Raw genomic sequence first — 24,100 nt, 5'->3', positions numbered from 1 at the left:
GAAGAGGAAATGAGAAGCGTATCCTGAACTGGCCGAGGGCCGGATGAGCTCATCTCTCTATCGCTCTATCTGCATCACTCCATCTCTATCTCGCCTTCCTCTCATTCATGCACTTGGAAAGGGACATCTGAGGCCGTCGTTCGGGTTCCTTAATAGATCAGGAAAGTGTTTCCGCCGACGGTAAATAACTGTTGACCTTGGATTTCATTGAGGTTCTGAGAGAGAAAGTGAGAGATAGATAGACATTGAAAGAAAGCAAGACAGAGGTAGCGAGATAAGCAGAAACACAGAGAGAGAGATGGAGAAATAATAAGAGTTAGCAAGAGAAAGAAAGTGAGGGTAAATGAGTGAGAATGAAAGGAGAGAAAGAGATGGAGAGAGTTACCGAGAGACATAGAGGAAGACAGCAAGTGGATCAGGATCCCACCGATGGCCACAAAATACCTCACAGAACCAGCAAAGCTATATAACCGGTCAATAATCACAAGAAAACAGCTGAGATGCATCTGGAAAAAACGGCAATGTAGTTTTTAAAAAGAAAATACAGAGAAACAATGAACCTGAAAACAAAACAGGTAGGGTTTGCTAATTAGCAAGAAATGAAAATGAGGTTTAAAAAAAAAAAAAGACTTAAAATTCGGTTAAAGTCGATAAATAATATTGTTTGAAATGACATAAAAGCGAGAATTACCTGAAAATCACCTCGAAATCGCCACCAAAATCGACCGAAGAATTACCGAAATAAAAATAAAAACTACAAACTAAACTCAATCAAACTGTCCGCTTCGTCAGCAGCTTCTTCTTCGTCTCGGCTCGCAGCGCCGCTTAGAAGGATCATTACCGCCACCTAGTGGCGGGAGGGTGCATCGCACCCCCCCGATAAACTGAATAAATAAATGCATTCAACCAATAATTATCATCATATTAATTCACAAATCATGCCTCACCTGAAATATATAGGGGTGAAACTCACAACCAGGAGGAGAGATAAAATGTTAAAATGTAGAAAAAAGGAGAAAAGGGAGAAGGGGAAAATGTCCGGGTCTTTTGGCAAATGTCGAGGCGACTTGGAGTCCAATGGCTGACTGGCAAGAATCAATGCTTTGGTATTGCATAAAACGGATCAATGCCTCTATTGTTTGGTAGATTTATTCATCCATGAATAAACGTGACAATATTTTGATGCTTCCAGGGCGTCTGGAACCGTGTACACAGCCATCGACATAGCAACCGGCCAAGAGGTGAGTCCCGTTCTTCAGCCAGCTTCTCGACGCCGACACAGACGCTTCCTCCGGGAGTTTTTAGCAAAGCTAACCTTTCCCGTTTGCTTATCAGGTGGCCATTAAGCAGATGAACCTGCAGCAGCAGCCCAAGAAGGAGCTGATCATCAATGAGATCTTGGTGATGAGGGAAAACAAAAACTCCAACATCGTCAACTACCTGGACAGGTCTGATTTCCAGCCGACACAAATATTAGCTTTGATTTTAAAATGGGGTCAAACCCTATGTTTCTATTGAAAGAACTCATTTCATTGAGTAATAAATGGCTTTTGTAGTTATCTGACCCCTGTCTATACTTATGCATTACATGGTCAAGAGTAATGCACCATTTTATAGATGCTCATGTAGTTAGATTTCCTAATATGTGTGTTTTCATAATTATACATTCAAAAAACGTAAAGCATCGATTTGCTCCTCTCAATCGATCTCTGGGGCTTAATGCGCTGGCCCGACGCCCGCTCGCCCGAAACCGCTCGATTTGCGTCCAGAACTCTCACAAGGTCAACGTATGTCGCTTCCATTATGACATTGAGGAAGCTTCACTTTCAGCTTCTTTCGCTTCCCCTTCACGTCTTCCCTCTTCTTCGTTCCCTTTTTTAACAGCGGCCTGGATTATTTATAAAGCGCGTCGCCGCCACCTGCTGGAGAAAAGATTACAAATCCCCGCAGCCGATGATCCTGTCCGTTTAGTAAATCGCTTTCCCGGTTGCAAACTGTTTGTCGCAGATCTAACTCTCAAAGCCTAAATTGCAAAAACAAATAGGATGCTCGGCTGATGCTAACAGGTTTGAGCAGCGTGAAGAACCTGCGGGGTGTCAAACTTCAACTCCCTCCCTGCCGGATTGTAATCTGGACATTTGGTGTCGTTTCCTGCAAACACATCACCGTCGCTCACCGGGCGGTGAATAATTTATGGCGGTGAATTGAATGAAAGGAACAGCTCGAATCCAAATAGCTCATATTGATCCCCCCCCCCCCCCCCCCCCACACACACACACACACACACACACACACACACACACACACCTCCACCCCGTTTGGCTCCCTCTGCAGTTACTTGGTAGGAGATGAGCTGTGGGTGGTGATGGAGTATTTGGCAGGTGGCTCCTTGACAGACGTGGTGACCGAGACCTGCATGGACGAGGGCCAGATCGCTGCAGTTTGCAGAGAGGTAGGGAAGCCGGCTCTGGTGCAGGACTCTCCCCTCGCTCGTGGCTCGGCTTGTTTGTAGCTATTTAGCATTCATTATTTTGGGTTTGTCCCCCTGATGCTGCAGTGTCTCCAAGCCCTGGACTTCCTACACTCCAACCAGGTGATCCACAGAGACATCAAAAGCGACAACATCCTCCTGGGAATGGACGGATCCGTCAAACTCAGTAAGTCCGGCTAAGAAATGCTACGTCGGTACGTTAGCGTCCCTGCTATTGACGGGCGAGCGCCCATCGTCTCTCCCGTGCGCAGCAGAGATGATAAACGACAAGGTGCGCAGCTCCAGACAACGTGTCTCTGGGTTTAGTGCCGCGCAAATAAAAGTCAGCTATAAAGTTTTTATGTGAAAAGCGAGACTCCGGCCGAACCTCTCCGTCCCCTCCGCAGCCGACTTCGGCTTCTGCGCCCAGATCACGCCCGAGCAGAACAAGCGCAGCACGATGGTGGGAACGCCCTACTGGATGGCGCCGGAGGTGGTGACTCGGAAGGCTTACGGCCCCAAGGTGGACATCTGGTCCCTGGGGATCATGGCGATAGAAATGGTGGAGGGAGAGCCGCCCTACCTGAACGAGAATCCCCTCCGGGTGAGCGCTCGTAAACTATGCATGGAGATGAAATATTCAGCGCCGTCTGATAGTCGGTTTGACCGTGCACGTGCGCTCCTCGGCAGGCGCTCTACCTGATCGCCACCAACGGGACTCCGGAGCTTCAGAACCCGGAGAGGCTGTCGTCCGTTTTCAGAGACTTCCTCAACCGCTGTCTGGAGATGGACGTGGACCGCAGAGGCTCTGCCAAGGAGCTGCTTCAGGTACACACACACACACACACACACACACACACACAAACACACACAAGGTTTAGACGACAGCTGACGTCAGGTCAGCCAATGAGCGACCAAAATCAGATGATTATTGATTATCACGAGTGTGTGGAGACAAAACCGAAGGGAGGGCAGAGTGAACTCCATGACTTCTCTTTGCACTGAAATGTACATTTTTTTTTTTTAATTTTCACCATTTTTTTCCGCCAAAGCTCAGATCCCATGCTTAAAAGTGAATGTAAAAACTTATTCTCCAATTATTCTTATATAAGATAAGATAAGATAACAACAACTTTATTAATCCCGAAGGAAATTGTTGTGCCAGAGTTACAGAAAATATAACAGTAATAAATAATAAAAAGAAAAGGCAGAATTAGAAATAAAAATAAATTTCTAAATAAATTAGAAATAAAAATAAACTATAAAGTGTCTCAGTGAAACTATAAAGTGTCTTAGTAAACAAGTAAACAAATACATATACAAATACATATATGAAATACACTTAACGGCCAAAAGTATAATAATGGGAATCGGGTGTCCCGGTGACTTCCATGACCACAGGTGTGTAAAATCAAGCATCTCGGCTGTTTTTACAAACATTTGCGAAAGAACGGGTCGCTCTCAGGAGCTCGGTGAACTCCAGCGATGGAGGTGTTTGAGAACGACTATCGAGATCGCCGACTTTCCGGACAGCGGACTCTAGCGGAGCGGTGGAGACGTCTTCTCCGGAGGGACCAATCGTCGGGCCCGTCCTTTTCCGACATGACTGTGCACGAGTGCACAAAGCGAGCGGCATAAAGATAGACTGTCCTGCACCTCAACTCCATTTGAGCCGGGCTTCTCGTCCGGTATCGATGTGTCACCTCACAAATGGTCCAAAATTACCATAATAAACACACTCCTGTTAAAAAGGCTGTGCAGGAATCAGCCTTCTGACGACTTCTTAGAGACTCCTGACGTGAAACTCCGAATCTTTCTCTGGTCTCTGTGCAGCATTCCTTCCTCAAGCTGGCGAAGCCCCTGTCCAGCCTGACACCTCTGATTGTAGCCGCGAAGGAAGCCATAAAGAACAGCAGTCGCTAGGGCGCGCCCGCCGTCCAGCCCAGGCCGGAGCCCCGCCTGCCGCCGTCGCGGGGGCTTGGATGTATGGAGGTGGTTGACGTGGCGCCGACAGCACAAGGGGAGGGAAGGAGGGGGAAAACAGCCAGGTGGGGAGGTTATGTGACTTGCAATGTAAGCACAAGGACAAGAACCTCCCACCGTCACCCTCCACACACACACACACACACACACCCAGGCCTCTAAAGCAGGACGGACATCTGGCCTCGCAGCCTCTCGCGGCCCATGCTGCTACAAACACCTTTCCTCCTCGTTTACTTCTGCAGCACTCTGTTCCTGTAGAGCTGTCCGTCACAGGTGCGCATGGCAGTGTGTGTGTGTGTGTGTGTGTGTGTGTGATGCTGCACATCTACCCGTGTCATCCGTCTCGCTGGAGGGGTTGGAGGTCAATGCTCCCGGATTAAACAAGCGGAAAAGAACCCGCGCTCCTTTTTCCTGAAGGAACCAAGAGGAGGACGTGAAGGAGCCGGTGATTCCTGACGGACTGCAAGGCAGGTCGACTCCCTGGAAGGTGTGTGTGTGTTTGTGTGTGTGTGTGTGTGATAGAGTCAGGTATCCTTTCTTTCACAAGCCAGATTTAAACAATCCTCATTGTCCTTCCTCTTGCCATCGGAGCCAAATACTTTGACTTTGTCATATCAGTGTGAGGTTAAGAGTCTCGTCCCAAAACCGAGCTGCAAAATAATCATTTAGATGCGAATGAATCCGGCGATCCGGTCGATTCCTGTCACGCAGCCTTTTTCCTGCAGGTGTCGCATATTTAAAACCGCTCGTCGCAAATATCCCTTCACTCTGTATCGGCGTCCCGGCTGTTTTAGAAGCAAAAAGTCCTTTTTAGTATTCCTGTGCACATATCTCAGCATCTAGAATGATCTAGGACTGAAATATCCAACTGTAATCTTCTTTGTGAAATTCCAGCGGCAAACTGGAAACTGATGTTAATTTTGCAGAAATGCATATGTGTTTCCAAACCAGTTACCTTTTGGCCAAAGAGAGCAGCCGGTGAAACGGAAGTTTAGCGGTAACTTTACTGCAAATAAAATAAATAGCAGGTGTTTAATCAGTAGGTGACAGACCCCATCACTGGTAACAGATAGTAAAATGATATTTATTTATTTGAAGGGTTGACGTTCCATATTAGGGCCCCAAATAGGGAACCGACAGTCTTATTGTTAAGCTTAAATCACGATTAAATGAAATTCCCCGTCATGTTTTACTGCAAAAGACAGGCCGTCGTATGATTGCAATAAGACTCAGACAGATTCCCGGCTCCTGCGTCCTCCTTCCTCCTCCCCGCTGATATTTAAGATGCTGCTCAATCATGCTAGTGTCCTTTTTATTGTGTCTTAAATAGACTTTTCATATGATCTACGTCTTTTGTAGGACTTTTTTTGGGGGGAATTTTTATTTGAAAAGCGCGGCAAGACAGGAGAGGGAATGTTATCTTAGCGAGTGCCATATTATGATTGTACCTTCCTTGAAAAAAATAATATTGTTAAAAAAAAAATTAAAAAAAAACACACCTGTGGACGAGGATCACGCCGTTGGAGCTGCACCTCGTCCCTGTACAGATCACGCCCACGACCTCCTCCGTGTGGCTCCAGCATCATCAGGGTGTTTTCCACGTCCCTGCAAGTGTGTGTGTGTGTGTGTGTGTGTGTGTGTGTGCTAGGGGGGCTACCTCAGTCTGCACTGGTCCATCCCTCACTCATGTCGCCCACGTTGACCTGGGAGGTGCAGGGTAGCTGCCGCTTCATCTGGTCACACAGCGGGTGTTGGGACGCTCCGCCGGATGACGCGCCGGGCTTCATGCATGTAAAACAAAATATACACTGTATCTCATCTCCAGATAGGTTAAGATTGTTAGGATATCTATGTATGTATGTAAATACGACGGGAATACCCAATCCCCCTTTTTTTCAGATTTATGTAACTTAAAAATGACAATATTCAGGTTGCTCTCAATGGTATGTATCAATAAATGTTTTTGCACCCTGGGAATTCACACACACACACACACACACACACACACACACACACATGTGCGCTCTGCTGTGCACGCCTGGATCCAACGCTCCCCTCCAGGGCGCTTTTTTTTTTTTTGTTTTTCTTCCTCCTTTCCTGGGACGCTCCTTCATGTGGAGAGCCGGTGAATGCAGCGCTCTGTGTGCAGGCCCACACAGTCCGGTGGTGCGTACGCGTGTGTGTGTGTGTGTGTGTGTGTGTGTGTGTGTGTGTGTTCCTCCCCCCGGCCCGATGTACAGGTCTGAACTATGAGCACAAAGGTGAAATTTCGGGACAAGAGACACCGCCGACGTGCCCCCTTATCTGTGGTTGCTCCTGTACGTTCCTATCTTCTGAATGTGTAAACCTGTACACGTGGTGTGAAAATTCCTCTATTAATGTGTATCAAGAGAATGGAACAAAGACAAAACATGTTACTTTTTAAATTATTATCATTATTATTATTATTATTACACTTATTACTGTCTAGCTTTGTAAAACTGCTGATCCATCGGGCGTACCTCAGCAGGCTTCTCCCCATCTTTGACAAAAGGACAACAGAGTGACGGGGAAACAAGGTTTTGGATAAACTATTTTTAATTGTGGTTGAAGCAATAGACTTTTTGAACTTTGAATTGTGCATGGCTGTGTCTTGAGTGTAAAAAAAGAAGAAAAAAAAAAAAAAACAAACAAAAAAAAAAAAATTATTGCAGTTTGGGACCTGGACTGAAATAAAAAGAGGAAGAAAACCAGAGCTGTGCTGATGTTTTCAGCCTCAGTTGTGTGGCGTTTTTCTGTTAATGCGGTGAGAAAAAATGTGCAAGAAATACACAATACTGTGCATTTCTTTTGTACTAGTGCCGGACAATATAGCAATAGAGATTGATATAGAGACAAAGAAAACATTCACACATCAGATACAAACAGAAAACAATTCATCTGGACACTGGAGGGTCTTCAGGGAACCTCCTGCACCTGGAGAACCCTGAGGAACCTCATATTCTGTAATATTTTTTGTCCGAATCCATAAAAAGAAAAATCTCCTTACAATTATTCGCTAATTTGATAGAAAAAAACGCGTGCATTTGCTCACCGCAGTTCTCGGGTTCTTTGTCGGAAACAATGAAGATAGAGAGGGAACACGGATGAATTGAGACAAAAAAAAAAAAAAAAGAAAATCTAACAAAACAAGGAACTCATAAGAAATTAGAAGGAAAAAAAAACATCATTCAAAATTTTAATGTGTTAGAATGAAGACCTTCAATAGCAGATTAGTGATGGGATTTTGCATTTTGCTCCGTGGAGGATTGCACTTCATTTCAAAAATAAACCTGTAATAAACCTGTAATGAATTCAATTTCTACACAGAAGACAACATGTACACACACACACACACACAAACACACACAGCCTATATTTAGGAGTCCTGAATATATTGCGCAGCCCAGGTTGTTTGACACTTAACTTGTTTTTCTGCGCGAATTTTGCAAAAATATAACATTATAAAAGTGAATGCGGGTTATTCACAGAATCACTTGGCGAACAACTTGCAAATGTCATCGTAAAAATGTCTGTATAAAATGCATATATATATATAGATGTGTGTGTGTAAAAGATTAAATTCAACTGGTGATAAAGATGCATAAATAGCAAACAAACTGTGACATTCAGTCTGCTCGGTGGTGCTCATCTTTGAAAACAATAGAATGGAAACCTCGTGGAGCCGCCGCTCCCGGTGGCGCCGCACGTCAACAAAGATAACGTGACGTCCGGGTTCAAATAGCGGTCAGCTGAGTGGCGCTGACGATCCTCAGGCTGATGTGGCCCGGCATCTCGTCGGCCATCTGCCGGCCCTGCTTCCTCAGCTGGAGCTTCTGAGGGCCCGTGATGTCCTTCACCTGGCCGGACAGAACCACCTGACCCATGAACTGGTCCTTCACCGCGTTGCTGTTCCAGATCTGAGGAGAGCAGGGGCGTCTTTCAGGGGCGATTCCTCTTGCCGGTTCACACACGTGCACGGAGGAGTGTTACCAAATATCAAACCGCCACACTGGGGCTCGGGGCTGTTTGAGGGAGCTCACTTTGCCCCCTAGTGGACAAACTACGTGAATTCACTTGGTGTCTATCAAAACATTACAGAAAAAGGGTAAAAATATTCAAAAAAAAAATATATATATATATATATATATGTGTGTGTGTGTGTGTGTGTATATATATATATATACACACACACACACAAATGCCAACACATATATGTATACATAAATACATACATACATATATATATAGGTGTGTGTATGTATGTATGTGTGTGTGTGTATATATATATATATACGTGTGTGTGTATGCATGTGTGTGTATATATATATATATATATATATATATATATATATATATATATATACACACACATACATACATTTGTGTGTATTGGCATATAAACACACACAAATACCCACACATATATGTATACAAAAATACACACATACACACACAAATGTACATTTATATGTGTGTGTGTATATATATACAGAATATATATATACCCACACACATACTCAAACACACATATATATATGTATGTATAGATATATATGTGTATTTATATAGATATATATACACACGCACACACACACACACACACACACACACAATTGAATTTCCCTTAAAAAATGACAATTAAGAGGTATTAATGTATTCAAATGTATGTATTTCCAGGCTTGAATCGCAGCATTTTCCTTGAAAATCTCAGAATGTTACGTTTTTTCCCATTTCAGGAAGGAACTGGGCTTTTCTTTGTGTTTCATTTCGTTTGTGATTTGATCAAATGAGTGCTTTGCTTCTTTCGTAGGATCCTTTATCGTTGGGAAACAAAACCAAAATAAAGCCGATTTGAAATGCGTTGGTTATAATAGCGAGTTCACATATGACCAGTCGCACCTCTGTGCAGAACAGCAAGATCCATTCCAATACAAATACATTTAAAAAGGATGAACAGCATCGAGAAAACATTTTGAAAACTCTCATGATGTTATTGAATAAATTAACCGATAAAATAACCTGTGCTTTAAATAATTCTCTAACGGGACACACGACCGGCGTCTTACCTCCACGGTCACAGGCTCCCTGGGCTTCTTCCTGTAGAAAACGCCGCTGGTTTTAAACTCGGGTTTCAGGGTGTCTTTGCAGACGGCGGATCTGACCGACTTTCCCTCAGCAGCTATGATCACGTAGGGATCTGCACCTGCAGGGACCGTTCTCCATCAGTAAACCATCAACCGCTGTTGAGGACGAGAGGGGAAAAAAACAACAACTTCTCAAACCTCCAGTTCCGTCTTGTTCCTGCAGACCTTCAGCATCGTGCACGTAGATGTGGGTCACCACTTGCGGGTATCCAAAGAAGGCACTCCAGCATCTTACTTTTGGCTTGTCCTCTATCAGCTCCCTGCAAGAGAAAAGGCTTTTTTAACATTTCTGCCTTCGCGCATGTTAGCCTTCTGGGCTGAGCGGCATCGGATAAATATGAATTTACTTAAAAGGCATCTTTTCGATAAGAGTGCCGTATTTTTCGCACTATAAGGCGCATTTAAAATCCTTGAATTTTCTCCGCAATCGGCCTCCAACTGATTTTATGTGTCAAACATCTGTCAAAATGTTTCAGTGCAACTTTGCTAGGTGACAATTTTTTTAACTTTTTTTTTTTCCTGCGCATTATAACGCGTTGGTGCAAATACGGAATGCATTGCCTGCATTAAAAAAACAAAAACATCAAAAATACCCAGACTTTCTTTGATATTCTAAACATTTTTTTGTGATTCCCTGCTGGATTTACTTGTGACCTCAACTTCTTGGAAAAAGCTGGGCAAACGAGCAGAAAATAATAACTTCACCACAATTCACAGACGGCCATGTCTGAGTGGATTCCTGCATCATCATTTCATCAGAACCCTAAAATAAAACACTGAAATCCAAATGTCAAGCTGAAGTAAACTTGACATGTGTAGTGATATTATTTCCAAGCCCTGCACTTCAAAGTTGTTCAGCCATTTGAAGATCTTCAATGAATCACATTTTTTATATGATTCTATGATTATATATATTTTTCTTTTTTTTTTTTTTCCTGTTTCCACTGATGTGTGACTCCTTCAGTTCTTTTCTTTAGCTTAGCAACTGTGCTGTCAGGATGAATATTCTCTCGTATTATGTTGCAACTTTCTTTCAGACACAAACAACGTCCTGTCCTTGAAAAGGGCTGTGGCGACATATTATTCCAAATAATGTGATAATATTACCGTGAGTAGGAGCCGCTCCACCTGTACATCTGAAAGGGAAAAGTCTTCTGCAAGCCTATGTGTACGTTACATCCACCGAATAAAGGGCCTTTGTTGAAAAGAAGCTTGCCTTTAACCTTTTGAGGTTGCGCCAGCGTATACATATGGTGTTGCTCAAAGTAGAGGAGAAAGGACATTATGTCATGTCTGGGTTCCATGAACACACCGCTAACTCGAAACTTGGACGTTTTGGTCCATGACAGACCACGATTTTGGGACGTCTCCTGCCAAGACTAACAGCGGAGGGGAAACGAACTCTCTGCCAAGAAACAAAGGAGGAGGATTTACTCCTCTGTGATTGAATACGACCAGAACTTCGAAGGTCAGCGTGACTAAATCTACGCTTACGAAACACTCGTTTGTTTTCCCTTCTTGCTTTTTAATCCGTCATGTGTCAAAATAGTTCCCGTGGGGATCTGGCGTTCTCCCGGACGTCCGATATATCGTCTTTTGCATGAGAACATTAACGCTTCTGTCTGTCAGCGCCGTCGGCCTGGCCGCGAGTCAAAGCGGAGTACCTGCAGCCCGAGTCCACGTCGGTGAAAACCCGGATCATGTAGTCGCCGAGCGTCTGGGGCTTGAAGGTGGTGGGGATGATGACGTAGCGGCCCTGCGGCAGCGTGCAGCGTCTGAACACGGTGCGAGCGTTGATGTAGGTGGAGGTCTCCACCACGGGCTGCGTCAAGATGTCGTGCATCCGATACTTTCTGTTTAGCTCCACCTCCAGGAGGAAAACAGTGAAATCGAATTTTACATGTACGTTTCAAATAGAATTCGTGGATAAAAACAAGTGTGGCTCCCATCTCCCATGCAAGTTGAACTTTTGCGGCACCCTTCGAAAAACAGTGACTCGGAAAAAAAAATGCATCTTCTTCTTCTTCTTCTTTTGGCTTTTCCCGTCAGGGGTCGCCACAGCGAGTCAACTTTCTCCATCCAACCCTATTCTCTGTATCCTCCTCTCTCACACCAACTATCTTCATATCTTCTCTCACTATGTCTATAAATCTTCTCTTTGGTCTTCCTCGAGACCTCCTGCCTGGCAGCTCCACCTTCAGCAACCTTCTACCCAGATCTTCACCATGAACACTCCTTTGTTCATGTCCAAACCATTTCAATCATCACTTTGTCTCGGTCATACATGTCCTGCACCCCAGTGACAAATTCTTATTTTCCTTTGGTCTTTTCCTGTCAGGGGTCTCCACAGCGAATCCACTTTCTCCATCTAACCCTATTGTCTGGATCCTCCTCTCTCACACCAACGCCCTTCATATCTTCTCTCACGACGTCCATAAATCTTCTCTTTGGTCTTCCTCCAGACCTCCTGCCTGGCAGCTCCAATTCCAGCATCCGTCTACCAATATATTCTCTATCCCTCCTCTGTCCATGACCCAACCATCTCAGTCTGGCTTCTCTGACCTTCTCTCCAAAACATCTAACATGTGCTGTTCCTCTGATAGACTCATTCCTGATCCTCTCCATCCTGGTCACTCCCAAAGAGAACCTCAACATCTTCATCTCTGCAACCTCTAGTTCTGCCTGCTGTCTTTTGGTCATTGGAACAGTTTCTAGTCCAAACATCATCGCTGGTCTCACCACTGTCTTGTACACCTTTCCTTTTATTCTGGCTGAAAGTCTTCTATCTCTTTGTACCCCTGACACTTTTCTCCACTCATTCCAACCTGCTTGGACCCGTCTCTTCACCTCTTTTCCACACTCTCCTACGCTCTGGACTGTTGAACCCAAGTGCCTGAAATCCTCCAGCTTCTTGATCTCCACTCCCTGTAGCCTCACCGCTCCACCCGAGTTCCTCTCATTCACACACATATATTCTGTCTTGCTGCGACTAACTTTCATTCCTCTCCTTTCCAGAGCATACCTCCACCTCTCGAGATGTTCCTCTACCTGTTGTCTGCTCTCACTACAGATCACAATGTCATCCGCAAACATCATGGTCCATGGAGATTCCTGTCTAACATCATCTGTCAGCCTATCCATCACCATTGCGAACAAGAAGGGTCTCAGAGCTGATCCCTGATGGAGTCCCACCTCCCCCTTGAGCTTCTCTGTTACCCCTACAGCACACCGTACCAGTGTCTCACAGCGAGCATACATGTCCTGTACCAGTCTAACATACTTCTCTGCCACTCCAGAATTCCTCATGGAAAAAAAAAAAAAATGAATATGTACAAAAAAAACAAACAAAATTATCCTCTTTTTCACTCAACTTTACAATTTTGTCATTTTCATATTCAAATACATTTGAGTTTTATCCTTTAAGCAGGTGTTATATCTGTGTCTCAAACCCTGTTATGTCCGGGTACCACCACTTGGGGGCTCAGCGAGACGATTCAAACAGCTCAGGACAAAAAAATACATATTAACCTTTATCAGTTTAATGACCCTCCACATAACGATGAACCTTAATTTTACGCGATGCCTTTGCATAGTAGGATCTTCTGGTAACACAAAGCAGGTTTCTGAGGTAATTTGAACTGTTTAAAATCTTATTTTGGCTAATAACAAAGTTATTAAGCCTCCTGGTAGCAAGCTGGAATAATAAACCGAGAATTTCTCCCGCACATGTTGAGGCGAGCAGAAATATTCAAAAACTGTGCCTGTCTTGATTTTTATATGATTATTATTGTTATATTGATTAAAATCCTGATATGCAAAAAAAAAAAAAAAAAAAAAAACAAGATTGAAAAGGAATTCATTATTCCAAGTTTGTGAATTACAGGTTTCAGATGTCTGCATCACTCTGATGAACGTCTGACCAGAACCGGCTCTAAAATATCGAGGTCAAAGAAGTGTTGCTTGGTGTTGTTTAAAAAAACACACAGACACGTCTGCAGTCCATCCTAGAAAAGAGGAGAACTCGCATGACAGCTATAGCAGACAAGGGTTAAATCAAGGTCATGTTTTTGCCATTTCTGGCGGAAAGCTGCCTTTTTAAATGACACGCTCCTTTGGCACGAGCACCAAAATAACCCTGAGAAGTGACAGCACTTCTGTCAGCAGGATTAAAAGGGTAAAACACGTGTTTTCACTGAGCCCGATCTCTAAAGGGTAGATCGGACGAAAGAAAACATGATGCCGGTGCTGCTCAACTGAAGGTGACAACATAAAAATACCAGGTTACTCAATAGCAACTGGATAAATATAACATACATGATAATCCTTTGCAAAAATTGTCTTTTGAAATGTACAGAGTATTGTGCCATTTGAGAATTCTACAGTGGTTGTAGAAGTTCTGGACCTTTGTTTAAAGGAAAGGCAACCATTTACGTTCGGTCTCATTGCACATCAGCTTGAAACAATCAAGTAAAATATGTGATTTTTTTTTTTTTTTTTGGTTGAAACGATTTGTTTATGTTCTGATAACCTAATCAAGTAATGTCTGAGTGTCACTAAATACACCCATCAATTGTTCATGCTTTGCTCAGCAAGTATGTCAAATGAAGCCAAGTTTTTCCGACCAAAACAAAATTGAGAGTGTGATTAAAAGGTCGCCATGTGCAACCAAAACAAACCAACCTTTGCCTGGAAACCTTTAAAGGACACATTGTTACCCCCGAAAACAAGCAAAAAAGCAAAAAATTGGGAAAACTGTCACCTATGCAACACAAATGTAGAAATGACAGCACACCTGTTCTATTCTTGTCACAAAATTTTCACACGTGGTTCACTTCTAAATCCTTAAAATAGATTGTTTTTCTTTCCGAACTGGCCAACTAGGAAAAATTACAAAAAATAAGAAGGTCAATTATCTTAAAACAATATAATTATCATAACAAAGAATTAGAAAGAAAATACATAAATGCCGCTTTGCAAAATCCCTCCCAAATATATATGCACTATTGAGTGAAATGTGTCTGTTACACAAAATCATGTTAAAAAAAACATTAGTAATCAAACCGAGAAATTTTGTACAATTATATCAGAATTTAATTTCTTATAGACCCCTGTATGTGTCTCCCTGTACTTATTTGCCTTCTTCTTAATGTTTTTGTTCTTTTTAATCACTGTTATTATATTTTAGCTGGATAAATGTACATTTATAAATATATAGGAGGAACGATTATATTTGTTCTAGTTAATATGTTCTTGAAAAAACGAAAAACAAGCAAGTGCAGGCCTTCACACATGCACTACCACGTAACGCCACAGGGGGCGCTAGAGAGTCCATGTAATCATATGCGTAGAATTTCGCTCCATCTGTTTTAAAATGCGTAAAGAAAAACAAATAAATAAGGAAATTTATCAAAACCCAACTAACAAAAATACACAGCATTTTTCATAAAAAAGAGGACCTGGAAAAAGATCCACTGAAGTTTTACGTGTCATAAAAAGTAATTTAGCGAACGCATTGAATGAAGCCTTTTTTTGCGCCACGAACCGATCTAATGTTAAAATATTATTTTCGCTGACCTACCTTTTATGTTGTGTAGGGATGAAAAATTAAAAAAAATAAAACTATAGAACATGAAAAGGTAGAACTCACCGGGATTAGACTGTGAGAGTCACCTGTCGCCATTAAGTCGTATTTTATATAGGACTCCCGACATTTTCGACACGTCTTTCTATTTTCTTAAAAGTCGTTGACTCTTCTCCCATCTTCTCAATGTCCCTTCCCCCCTTTCCGTAAACAGCCTCTCCTAAGAGTTCCTGTGTTTGTGTTCTTTTCTGTTTATTTCTCCCAATGTTTTGCGCTTCTTTTACCTAAACTAGCTTGAGGGCTAAATGTTTGTATCACGTGATCCAGAATAGTATGACGTCATTAGGGGAGACAACTGCCAATCAATAAAATGGAAATATTGATAACAATATGATTAATAACGATACTTCTACTATTACTACCACTGCTACTACTATTAATAATAATAATAATAATGATAGCAATGATAAATTATTATTCATAAATCATAATTGTTATAGTCTTATAACTGTTGTTTGTCGCTGGCTCTTCCATATAATTAAAATACTTTAAATACTTTAGGAGGGGCGGCGTTTTAGGTACTTTCGTGTGTTTGCATGAAACTATTCCTGTCTGAATATTGATTTATGAGAGGCATAGCTAAAATACCAAGACACCGACTGTTTGTATTGCATCTTATTTTCAATCCTCCTTGTGTAAGCAGGGTTTATTTCATTGAACGTGATATCGCAGGCATATCTGTATTTTCTAAAGTCTCCAAACATCATGATTTTACCTTGATCACACAGAAGCCAACAGTCAGATTTTCTCCTTGACCGTATTTCCTGTGAATTTTCATGTCCTTCTGCTGCAGGGAGATCAGGACCTCGTCGACTTCTTTTGTAACATCGAACACGTACTGTAGAAAAATAGGGATGGAAGAGCAACGATGACACTCGTAAACACCGACATGAACGTTGCTGGTAGGTCTGGGCCGCTACCTGTGGGTTCTGGAGGAAAGTCTCCTTGTGGTTTGCACAGCCTCCGCATCGGTTTAACAGCGGCTCTGCATGCTTGGTCCAGCTCCCAAAGTGCATCACCTCGTGCCAGGTCTTGTGGATGCTTATCAGAGAGGTATTGATGATGCGACAAACATCGACATCTGTGAAGAACTTGCACCAGTCTGAGAAGGACATCCTGTGGAAGCGAGGAGACCGTGCGTTGCTACGCTGCGAAAGAGAGCCTGCTGGAACACCTTCAGGTATCGCCATCGCCTACCAGAACTCTCCGTCGTCCTCCACCGTGATGCCGAGGTTCCCCCTTTCCGTGTCGCCGACTTTTGCCCACTCCTCCGAGCTGCAGAGATGGAACCGAGTTTGCTCTTTGCGTCGCGACACCCTGGCAGAAGGTCTCACGATCGCACGCTCGGACACAGTTAGCCTAGGATGCTAGGCAGGTTACCCAGGAACCCCCTAGGAGATCTCACTACTTCTTAGGCACTACCGAGAAGATTAGAATCCAGTTTTACATTTCATTCTCTGCAGAACATCTGAAGGTTCATGTAGACCAGGGGTGTCAAACGTACGGCCCGCGGGCCGGTACCAGCCCGCCAGGGGGTTCCATCCAACTCGTGGAAAAAATGTAGGATTTGAAAAAATACATAAAAATCATGAACTACTTTTTAAAAATAAAAGGGCTGCACTGTTTTAGACCGTGTTTGCAACACCGCGCAACACCACGTGACACATAACTTACAGCAGATGGCAGCAACGGGGCTCCGGCATTTTTACTTTTTGTGAGAAATGGACCTAGTTTTCCGTAGCAACCGAAACCCTCGTCAGCAAGATGTTGTTGTCAAAAAAGAGAACAGTAGTCATGGAGTTGTAGGGTTTGCCAAGAAAAATGACTACTTCTTATTTTTGTTCGTTGAGGTTAATAAGAAACCTGTATGCTTGGTGTGGATGCAGCAAGTTTGGGTGCCACGATGAGACTCGTCGTGTCGAAAAATACGACAAAATGCTCGGAGAACTGAGAAGACAGAACTGAAGCGAAGTTCTTTTGAAACTGCACTTACTTTTCTACATGAATGTCAGGTTGTTCGTCATGTATTTTTTAAAGGAGCAGTTCGACACATAGAAAGATTTTTCTCATTTACACTAAAACAAAGGAAAAATTTGGACTTAGTGTTGCTTCTAGGTAATTACGCTATGATTTTAGTGCTCCGGCCCCCTTGACATCAAATCAAGACCTCAAGGAACCAGCTGGTTCCTCAAGGTTCCTCGCAGCGACTCCTTACCTGTCACTCCAGGCTCCGTTCCACTCGGTTTTTCCCCAGGGGTTCCTCATGCGGATCATGGGGATGGTTTCGTTCTTGAAGTAGGCCAGCAGCCCGTGGCCCAGACGCACCCTCTTCACGGCGGTCACCGAGTACGCGTGGCCTTTCACCAGCCCGTTAGCCATCTTCAGCTCGATCTCATGACGCTCGGCCTGTTCGAAAAAGAAACGTCTTCTCGCGGTTTCTGTGAATCGAGCCGGCGAAGAAGGCGACGTTCAGACACGAACCCGGATGGAGCAGCTGATGATCCCCCCGCGATCGTACACTTTCAGCAGGTCCTCGAACAGCTTGTCCTGTTTTGCCTGGTCCTTGTAGTACGCCTCCTCCTCCAGGCTGATGGCTTCAGCCACAGCGCCACTGAAGTCCACCACAGCGTCTCCGGTGTTGCCTCCCTCTAGCGACTGGTAGCAGGCAGAGAGTCTGGAAAGATGTTGTGTTATTCTTTATAACTTATTTTTTCGGTCTAGCATTGACGTCAGGCGCTAGATGATCCCAACAAGCAACGGCTGCTGTTGTTGCAATAAATACATTGCATTGCTCATTCATTCATTCATTCATTCATTCAACATTATTGGTCATTGTCTCGCGCTGGGCGTACGCCAAAAAGATTTTCTCAGTCACAGACTAAAAACTGAGTGTCAGAAGGAATTTTTTTGAGTTTTCCCATCATCTCGGTCATTTGCTCTGATGACTTGCGCTGCAGGGAATCTCCAGAGCAGCTGCTATTAGGCGCCCTCAGGCTTTTCAAATCAGGTGTAATTTTAGTTACTTCACCCTTTTCCTTCTCAGCTTGCAGCTTCGCTTTTTTTTTACGGTCCAAAAGTGCCGCTCCATGTTTCCCCGCTCGGGAAGAGCAACGGTGGCTTGATAGATCAAGCAAATATGACATTGTGAAAAAAAGTTTTCCTCCCATCGCGAATGGAAGTGGCCAGTCTTCGGTCTGTGGCTTGATTCGTCTCCAGCACTCGTACTTTACCCTCTCTTTAGAAGAAATCATTTGAAAGGCTAGCTTGCTGGTTAGCTCCCTTGGAATTGCTCGAGTATTGACTGCGCTTGGGCAGTGACTTGTATGTCAGAAAAAAAACAGATCTCAGACCGGCTGCTGACGGGTGACGGACTTTGATTAGCATCAGTTCTTCCAACTTTACCTTCGCGATCAGACGGTCGATCGAAACTGAAATATTGGGAAAACCTGATTGAGAGACAAAGAACCATTCACCCCCCGATCCAACCTGGGACCTTCTGGCTGCAAGCAGGAAGCGCTAAACCCAGAAAAATATAAATCGATCTCCTTACTTGGCATAGGCCTTCTCCAACAGAGCACTCCAGAACTCGTTGTTGTCTTTGGAGTGACAGTAGATAAGTTCTCCACTGATGGTAGGGAGTCTGTCGTCCACCACCACGTCTACCCACTCTCCAAACACCCAGAACTGGAAGTGGAAGATTCCAGCATAGTTGTCCGGGTGTTTGTCGTCCCACTCCTGCTCCTTCCAGTCGGGAATAACCTGCACACACACACAGCATTCGAATATTTGGATATTTTAACCGCCACGCTTTCAAGGAAATCCTTTCCGGAAAGATTCATCTCGCAGATTGATGCTCTTATGTTCCTCTTCATGGGGAGTAGAAGTTTCATGATCCATCCATGTTTGGTTAAAAGCAAAGGTGATAAACATCTGAGTGTTTTTAACAAGAAACTTCAGGTGAACCTATGAGTGTGAGCGAAGCCCCTCTGCTAAATTCCTGCTTCGACATTCCAGGCTAACACACATCTTGGAGTTTTGGATTCCCGCACTGCCGCCCCTCCTCCCCCTCAACCCTCGGGTCATCGGGTTTGGGACGCAACTCACCTTCTTCCAGAGATCTGGCTTCAACGCCAGACACGAGCAGGCAGCAACAAACCAGCAGTTTCCCACCAGACCCTGGTTCAGGTCGTGGGAGCTGATGCCCTCCACAAACAAATGTGGCTTTTCGCTAATCTCCTGCAACAACAACATCCACAGTCCGAAGCTGTAACTGTTCACGATTTGTTGAAGCGGGGATGAAATTTACAACGCGGCCGAGCAAATTCCCGAGGAACACCTCGGAGATGTGTAAAACGGTGTAAAAAAAAAAAAAAAAGATAAGGTAAACTGATGAATGAAATACTAATATAAGGTCCCATGTTCTCAAATAAACAGATTTAATCATATTTTAAATAATGCAATGATTAGGCTACAAGGAGCAACCAGAGGTAAGGAATGCACACATATTTCATCCATTCATTCATTCATTCATTCATTATCCAGCTAATCTTTGAAAGAGAAAAACAAAAAATATGAAATGGTTCTGTTTGTCAGTTATTTGCACCAGAAAGGGATTTTCATTTAACTTAACTAGTAAAAGATAGTTTTTTTGATTTAGAATGACTGGATTTTTACATTTAGTGTTCAACTACTGAGAAGAGACGTGCGGTGAGGCAGCGGCCTGTTGAGCCTCAACAACTGCTGGCATGCTTTGCACAAACACCGCATTTCTGTCTCCCTGTATGCTGCTATTAAAAGGTTTAAACATTTTTGCCAGATGAACTACATTTCCAATTCATCAACAACCGTACGTGTGTTACTAGTTTCTTTTGTTGAGCGGTCATAAAACAGCTGTGACGAGCCACTAAGTGAGGCACGCGGCTCTCCTGCCTCATGGTAGGGGGCGCTCATGCCCATTAAATGCTGCCAATCAAATGGTAAAGAAGCTACTCTGTCATATGTTTGTAAATGTGATTTGGATGAAGCCGTGAACCTCCTGCATGTGTTTGGAGGAACATGGACACTCCACAAAGAATTGAACCAGGAACCTTCTAGCAGGGAGGCAGAAGCTGCACCGCAAAACATTTTCCCGGAATCGAATTTCACTTTATCTTTCTTTTAATCAAACGCTGTCAGTGCTTCCACTGAGAGAACGTTTGTACTCTAATTTGATTTACACAAAACACTGCTAGCGCTTGTTTGTTATCACACTTTGACAAACGGTTTACTCGTTCCAACACCTTTACGTCTGGAGGGAACACCAATAAAACCCGATCTCATCATTCCATCCGCAAGTTGACGCCCGGCGAGATACCATCAGGTGACATTTCAATGTTTCACCAACAAGGCAGAGTCGCCGCCGTCACCGATTTACACAACACAAACGCTCAGAAAGCAGTATTTGGCACCAAATATCGCGATCGATGTCGTTAGTATTAATACATCGATAAAACGCGAGCCGAGGGCCGCCGCCACCGGGGTCACTCACCCCCGGACGCTTCCACTGCACAGTCCCGGGCAGCGGTTTGCTGAAAAACAGCGACGCGTTGGTGGCCGGGAACTCCGGGTCCTCAAACAACCTCTTGTCCCGGATGCAGTCTCTCTTCAGCTCAGCGTAGTGCTGGTTCTTGTAGGGGACGGCGGAGGAGAACATGGTCCTCGGCTGCAGAACGGGGAGCAGATGCCGTGTCACGGCGCCGTGTCGAAAAGGTCCCGAGTGGGACGGACGTCCCGTGACTCGGTCGGGGAAACTATCGCGGTTCGGCCCATTACGTCAGAGATGTTTGTTTACGCTTTTTTTTTCCCCGCATCCACTAAACTACCGGTCCGATTCACAAATATATCGGGTCACGGAGGAAATGTTCCAGACAGAACATCGATCCAACAAATCCCCCCGACGCCCGTTCCTTTCGGACGGTCTGGACGGATTCCCGGTGAGATGTCACAGATGGTGGGTGTTGCCAGTTCTGACACCGTGCACTGGGAGGAGAGCCTTTTCTGCTGACCGCCTCACACACTCACACACACACACACACACACACACACACACACACACACACACGAGGTCTACCTTCTCACACGCCCCCTGAACTGCTTAAATCTCAATCGTAATCTCTAAATCTTTGTACTTATGACCTTAAAAAGTCTCAAAACCTTTGTACTTAAGACTTTAAAATACTTTATAGCCTAGACTTTGACACTTTATAGTTTTATTTGTATTTCTGATTCCCCCCTTTTTTTTTTTTTTTTTTACTGTTCATACAATTTCCTACTATTATTTATTATTGTTATGTCTTTCTTGAAGCTCTGGCACAACAATTTCTTTTGGGATAAATAAAGTTGTTCTTTATTCTTATTTATTCTTATTCTTATTCTTATTCTTATTCTTATTCTTATTCTTATTCTTATTCTTATTCTTATTCTTATTCTTATTCTTATTCTTATTCTTATTCTTATTCTTATTCTTATGCATTCTTATTCTTATGCATTCTTATTCTTATTCTTATTTGTTCTTGTTCTTATTCTTGTTCTTGTTCTTATTCTTATTCTTATTCTTATTCTTATTCTTATTCTTATTCTTATTCTTATGCATTCTTATTCTTATGCATTCTTATTCTTATTCTTGTTCTTATTCTTGTTCTTATTCTTATTCTTATTCTTATTCTTATTCTTATTCTTATTCTTATTTGTTCTTATTCTTATTTGTTCTTATTCTTATTCTTATTCTTGTTCTTATTCTTGTTCTTATTCTTATTCTTATTCTTATTCTTATTCTTATTCTTATTCTTATTCTTATTCTTATTCTTATTCTTATTCTTATTCTTGTTCTTATTCTAATTCTTATTCTTATTCTTATTCTTATTCTTATTCTTATTCTTATTCTTATTCTTATTCTTATGCATTCTTATTCTTATGCATTCTTATTCTTATTCTTATTCTTGTTCTTATTCTTATTCTTATTCTTGTTCTTGTTCTTGTTCTTGTTCTTATTCTTATTCTTATTCTTATTCTTATTCTTATTCTTATTCTTATTCTTATTCTTATTCTTATTCTTATTCTTATTCTTATTCTTATTCTTATTCTTAAATCAACCACTCCCATGTGTCAGCAGGTTTTATTGTTGTTGTTGTTTCTCCTCGTGGAGGAGGAGGTGTGGCGGCAACTTGAAAAATAAAAAAAGGAAAATAAACACAACTATTCAGGAATAAGAGCCTCCCTTCCCTGGAGTGAAGGAAAGCTCAATATTTGGAGAGAAGCTCCAGATGCAGCTCTTCAGCCACGGTGAGAACCTCACTTTATGCATCGTTCATTATTTAAAGCCCTTATGCTGTAGATGCTGGATTCTACAACCCTCTCCTTCACGTCCGGCACGTTCTCAGGACGTTCTGCAGGAGGAACCCGGAGAACCCGGGACCTCCTCGCCGTCGATCTATTTTAGCTGTCGTCTATTTAGTGTGTTTAGTGGCGGCGGCCTGGATCTCCTCCATCAGGCGCGTGACTAACGTGCATTGTGGTTCCTTCTCGAACTTTACATTGGCAAAAGAGACGAGCGACCCGGCGGATATTTTAACTCCCGACCCTTCTGACCCGCTAAAGACTGACAAACGTCAAGATTTCCAGCGGGGCGGCGACTAAAACACCGTTTTGACTCACTGGTGGCTTAAAAATGTCGAAAGCGGACAAACAACAACAACGAATCTGACATTTGGTCCACGCACACACACACACACACAATCCCAGAGAGAAGGATGAATAAAAAAAAAGCCCACAGTACCGTGTCTCCTGCCGCCGGCGGCGTCTGTGGATCCGGAAGTTTCCAGGTAACGTACCTGCAGCTCCTCCTCCTCCCACGGGCGGCCGCACCCAACGCCGGCTTGTTTTCTCCTGCCTTCTCGTCGGCGTGGAAACCGTGGACTTCCGACCTGGGGGTCGGAAAGGAGCTGCCGCATTGTTCGAAACCGATCCGACCCGAACTGACGCCGCAATCCCGCCTGTGTGTGTGTGTGTGTGTGTGTGTGTGTGTTATCTGTTTGAGAGTTCCAGGCTAATGTGGTCAGGCAGGTTATTTTTGGTTTGCATTCAATACACCCTCTCCCAGACACACACACACACACACACACACACACCCTTGTTGGTCCAAAGTTTGTTTTTCATACATTTACGCGACACAAAGCGTCCAAAACCTCACCTTATCTGATTTGTTGAATCTGCGTGACTAATAATTTAAAAAAAAAAAAAAAAAAGGAGAGCAGGTCGCATTCCACTCATCGGCGTCATACCTGAGGCTGATATCCGACGTTCACCGCCCGGCTCACACACCTGCCGGTTCGACGCAACCAGAACCTTCTTCGAAGAAGAAGAAGAAGAAGAAGAAGAAGAAGCTCGGGAGTGAAACTTACCTGTTTTCTTTTTCATTCGTCCATCCGGAAGGCCGTCAGCCGCGGCTCCGTGGAAATCAATCAGGCTTCGGTCGATTTTTTTCCCAACCGAAGCGTCTGAACTGGTTTGGGTGAATGGTGGAAGCCCGGCTGAAAGGAAAGCCCCCGTTCCAGCCCGGACGAAGGAAGAAGAGAAAAAAAAACTGGTCCGACAAGCATCTCGGTGCAGCCTGAGGTGAAAGGCAAAGAGTGACGAGAAGGAGGGGGTGAAACTGCACACACACACTCTTCTCACGGCTGTTTCCAGTCAAGACTTGTGTTTTTGTACTTTTTGAGGGGAAAACATTCCTTTTAATGCACAGCTTATTTTACCGAACGGTGGCTAACGCTTCATCGTGGTCGGATACCTCAGAATGAAATGTTT

General features: G+C 43.6%; 2 protein-coding genes across 6 annotated transcripts in view; one reads left to right on the top strand and one right to left on the bottom strand.

Moving 5' to 3' along the window:
• Positions 1-5,949, top strand: part of LOC147216578 (serine/threonine-protein kinase PAK 3) — a 30,784-nt gene extending 24,835 nt beyond the window's left edge. For both annotated transcript variants that reach the window (XM_086177437.1, XM_086177436.1), the window contains 7 exons: positions 1,193-1,241; positions 1,336-1,448; positions 2,335-2,452; positions 2,558-2,657; positions 2,878-3,074; positions 3,161-3,298; positions 4,304-5,949. In XM_086177437.1, the coding sequence (XP_086033563.1) occupies positions 1,193-1,241; positions 1,336-1,448; positions 2,335-2,452; positions 2,558-2,657; positions 2,878-3,074; positions 3,161-3,298; positions 4,304-4,393 (805 nt within the window). In that variant the 3' untranslated portion in view covers positions 4,394-5,949. The remainder of the gene's footprint in view (positions 1-1,192; positions 1,242-1,335; positions 1,449-2,334; positions 2,453-2,557; positions 2,658-2,877; positions 3,075-3,160; positions 3,299-4,303) is intronic.
• Positions 5,950-7,012: 1,063 nt separating this feature from the next.
• On the bottom strand, positions 7,013-23,837 carry LOC147216577 (calpain-5-like). 4 transcript variants are annotated; one of them, XM_086177431.1, is made up of 14 exons: positions 23,698-23,837; positions 23,128-23,220; positions 20,787-20,960; positions 19,364-19,495; positions 18,810-19,018; positions 17,741-17,933; positions 17,475-17,665; positions 16,457-16,534; positions 16,180-16,375; positions 15,975-16,097; positions 11,283-11,485; positions 9,757-9,878; positions 9,541-9,677; positions 7,013-8,391 (listed from the first exon to the last, which is right to left on the bottom strand). In XM_086177431.1, exons 3-14 carry the CDS (start codon positions 20,949-20,951, stop codon positions 8,209-8,211), a joined length of 1,932 nt encoding a protein of 643 aa, XP_086033557.1. In that variant the 5' UTR covers positions 20,952-20,960; positions 23,128-23,220; positions 23,698-23,837; the 3' UTR covers positions 7,013-8,208. The 4 variants fall into 4 exon arrangements, with proteins under 4 accessions (XP_086033557.1, XP_086033558.1, XP_086033559.1 ...); XM_086177432.1 differs by lacking the exon at positions 23,128-23,220 and having other exon boundaries at positions 23,698-23,793; XM_086177433.1 differs by lacking the exon at positions 23,698-23,837 and having other exon boundaries at positions 23,128-23,440.
• Between the last annotated feature and the right edge of the window lie 263 nt (positions 23,838-24,100).

The sequence above is a fragment of the Fistularia commersonii genome, chromosome 29, assembly GCF_037954325.1.
Source record: "Fistularia commersonii isolate RoL2024-O1a breed Wild chromosome 29, RoL_Fcom_v1.0, whole genome shotgun sequence".
NCBI classification, from domain to species: Eukaryota; Metazoa; Chordata; class Actinopteri; order Syngnathiformes; family Fistulariidae; genus Fistularia; species Fistularia commersonii.
Note: the sequence above shows the minus strand (reverse complement) of the source record. Positions and strands in the feature narration are given on the sequence as shown.

What these genes read in the sequence shown, in the direction of transcription:
- LOC147216577 (XM_086177433.1), bottom strand. Translation starts at nt 23,247, where the DNA reads ATGCGGCAGCTCCTTTCCGACCCCCAGGTCGGAAGTCCACGGTTTCCA. An exon ending in TGCAGTGGAAGCGTCCGGGG is followed by an intron (nt 19,496 to 20,786) that starts GTGAGTGACCCC and finishes TTGTTGTTGCAG; the next exon opens with GAGATTAGCGAAAAGCCACA. An exon ending in GGGAGCCTGTGACCGTGGAG is followed by an intron (nt 8,392 to 9,540) that starts GTAAGACGCCGG and finishes TGCTCTCCTCAG; the next exon opens with ATCTGGAACAGCAACGCGGT.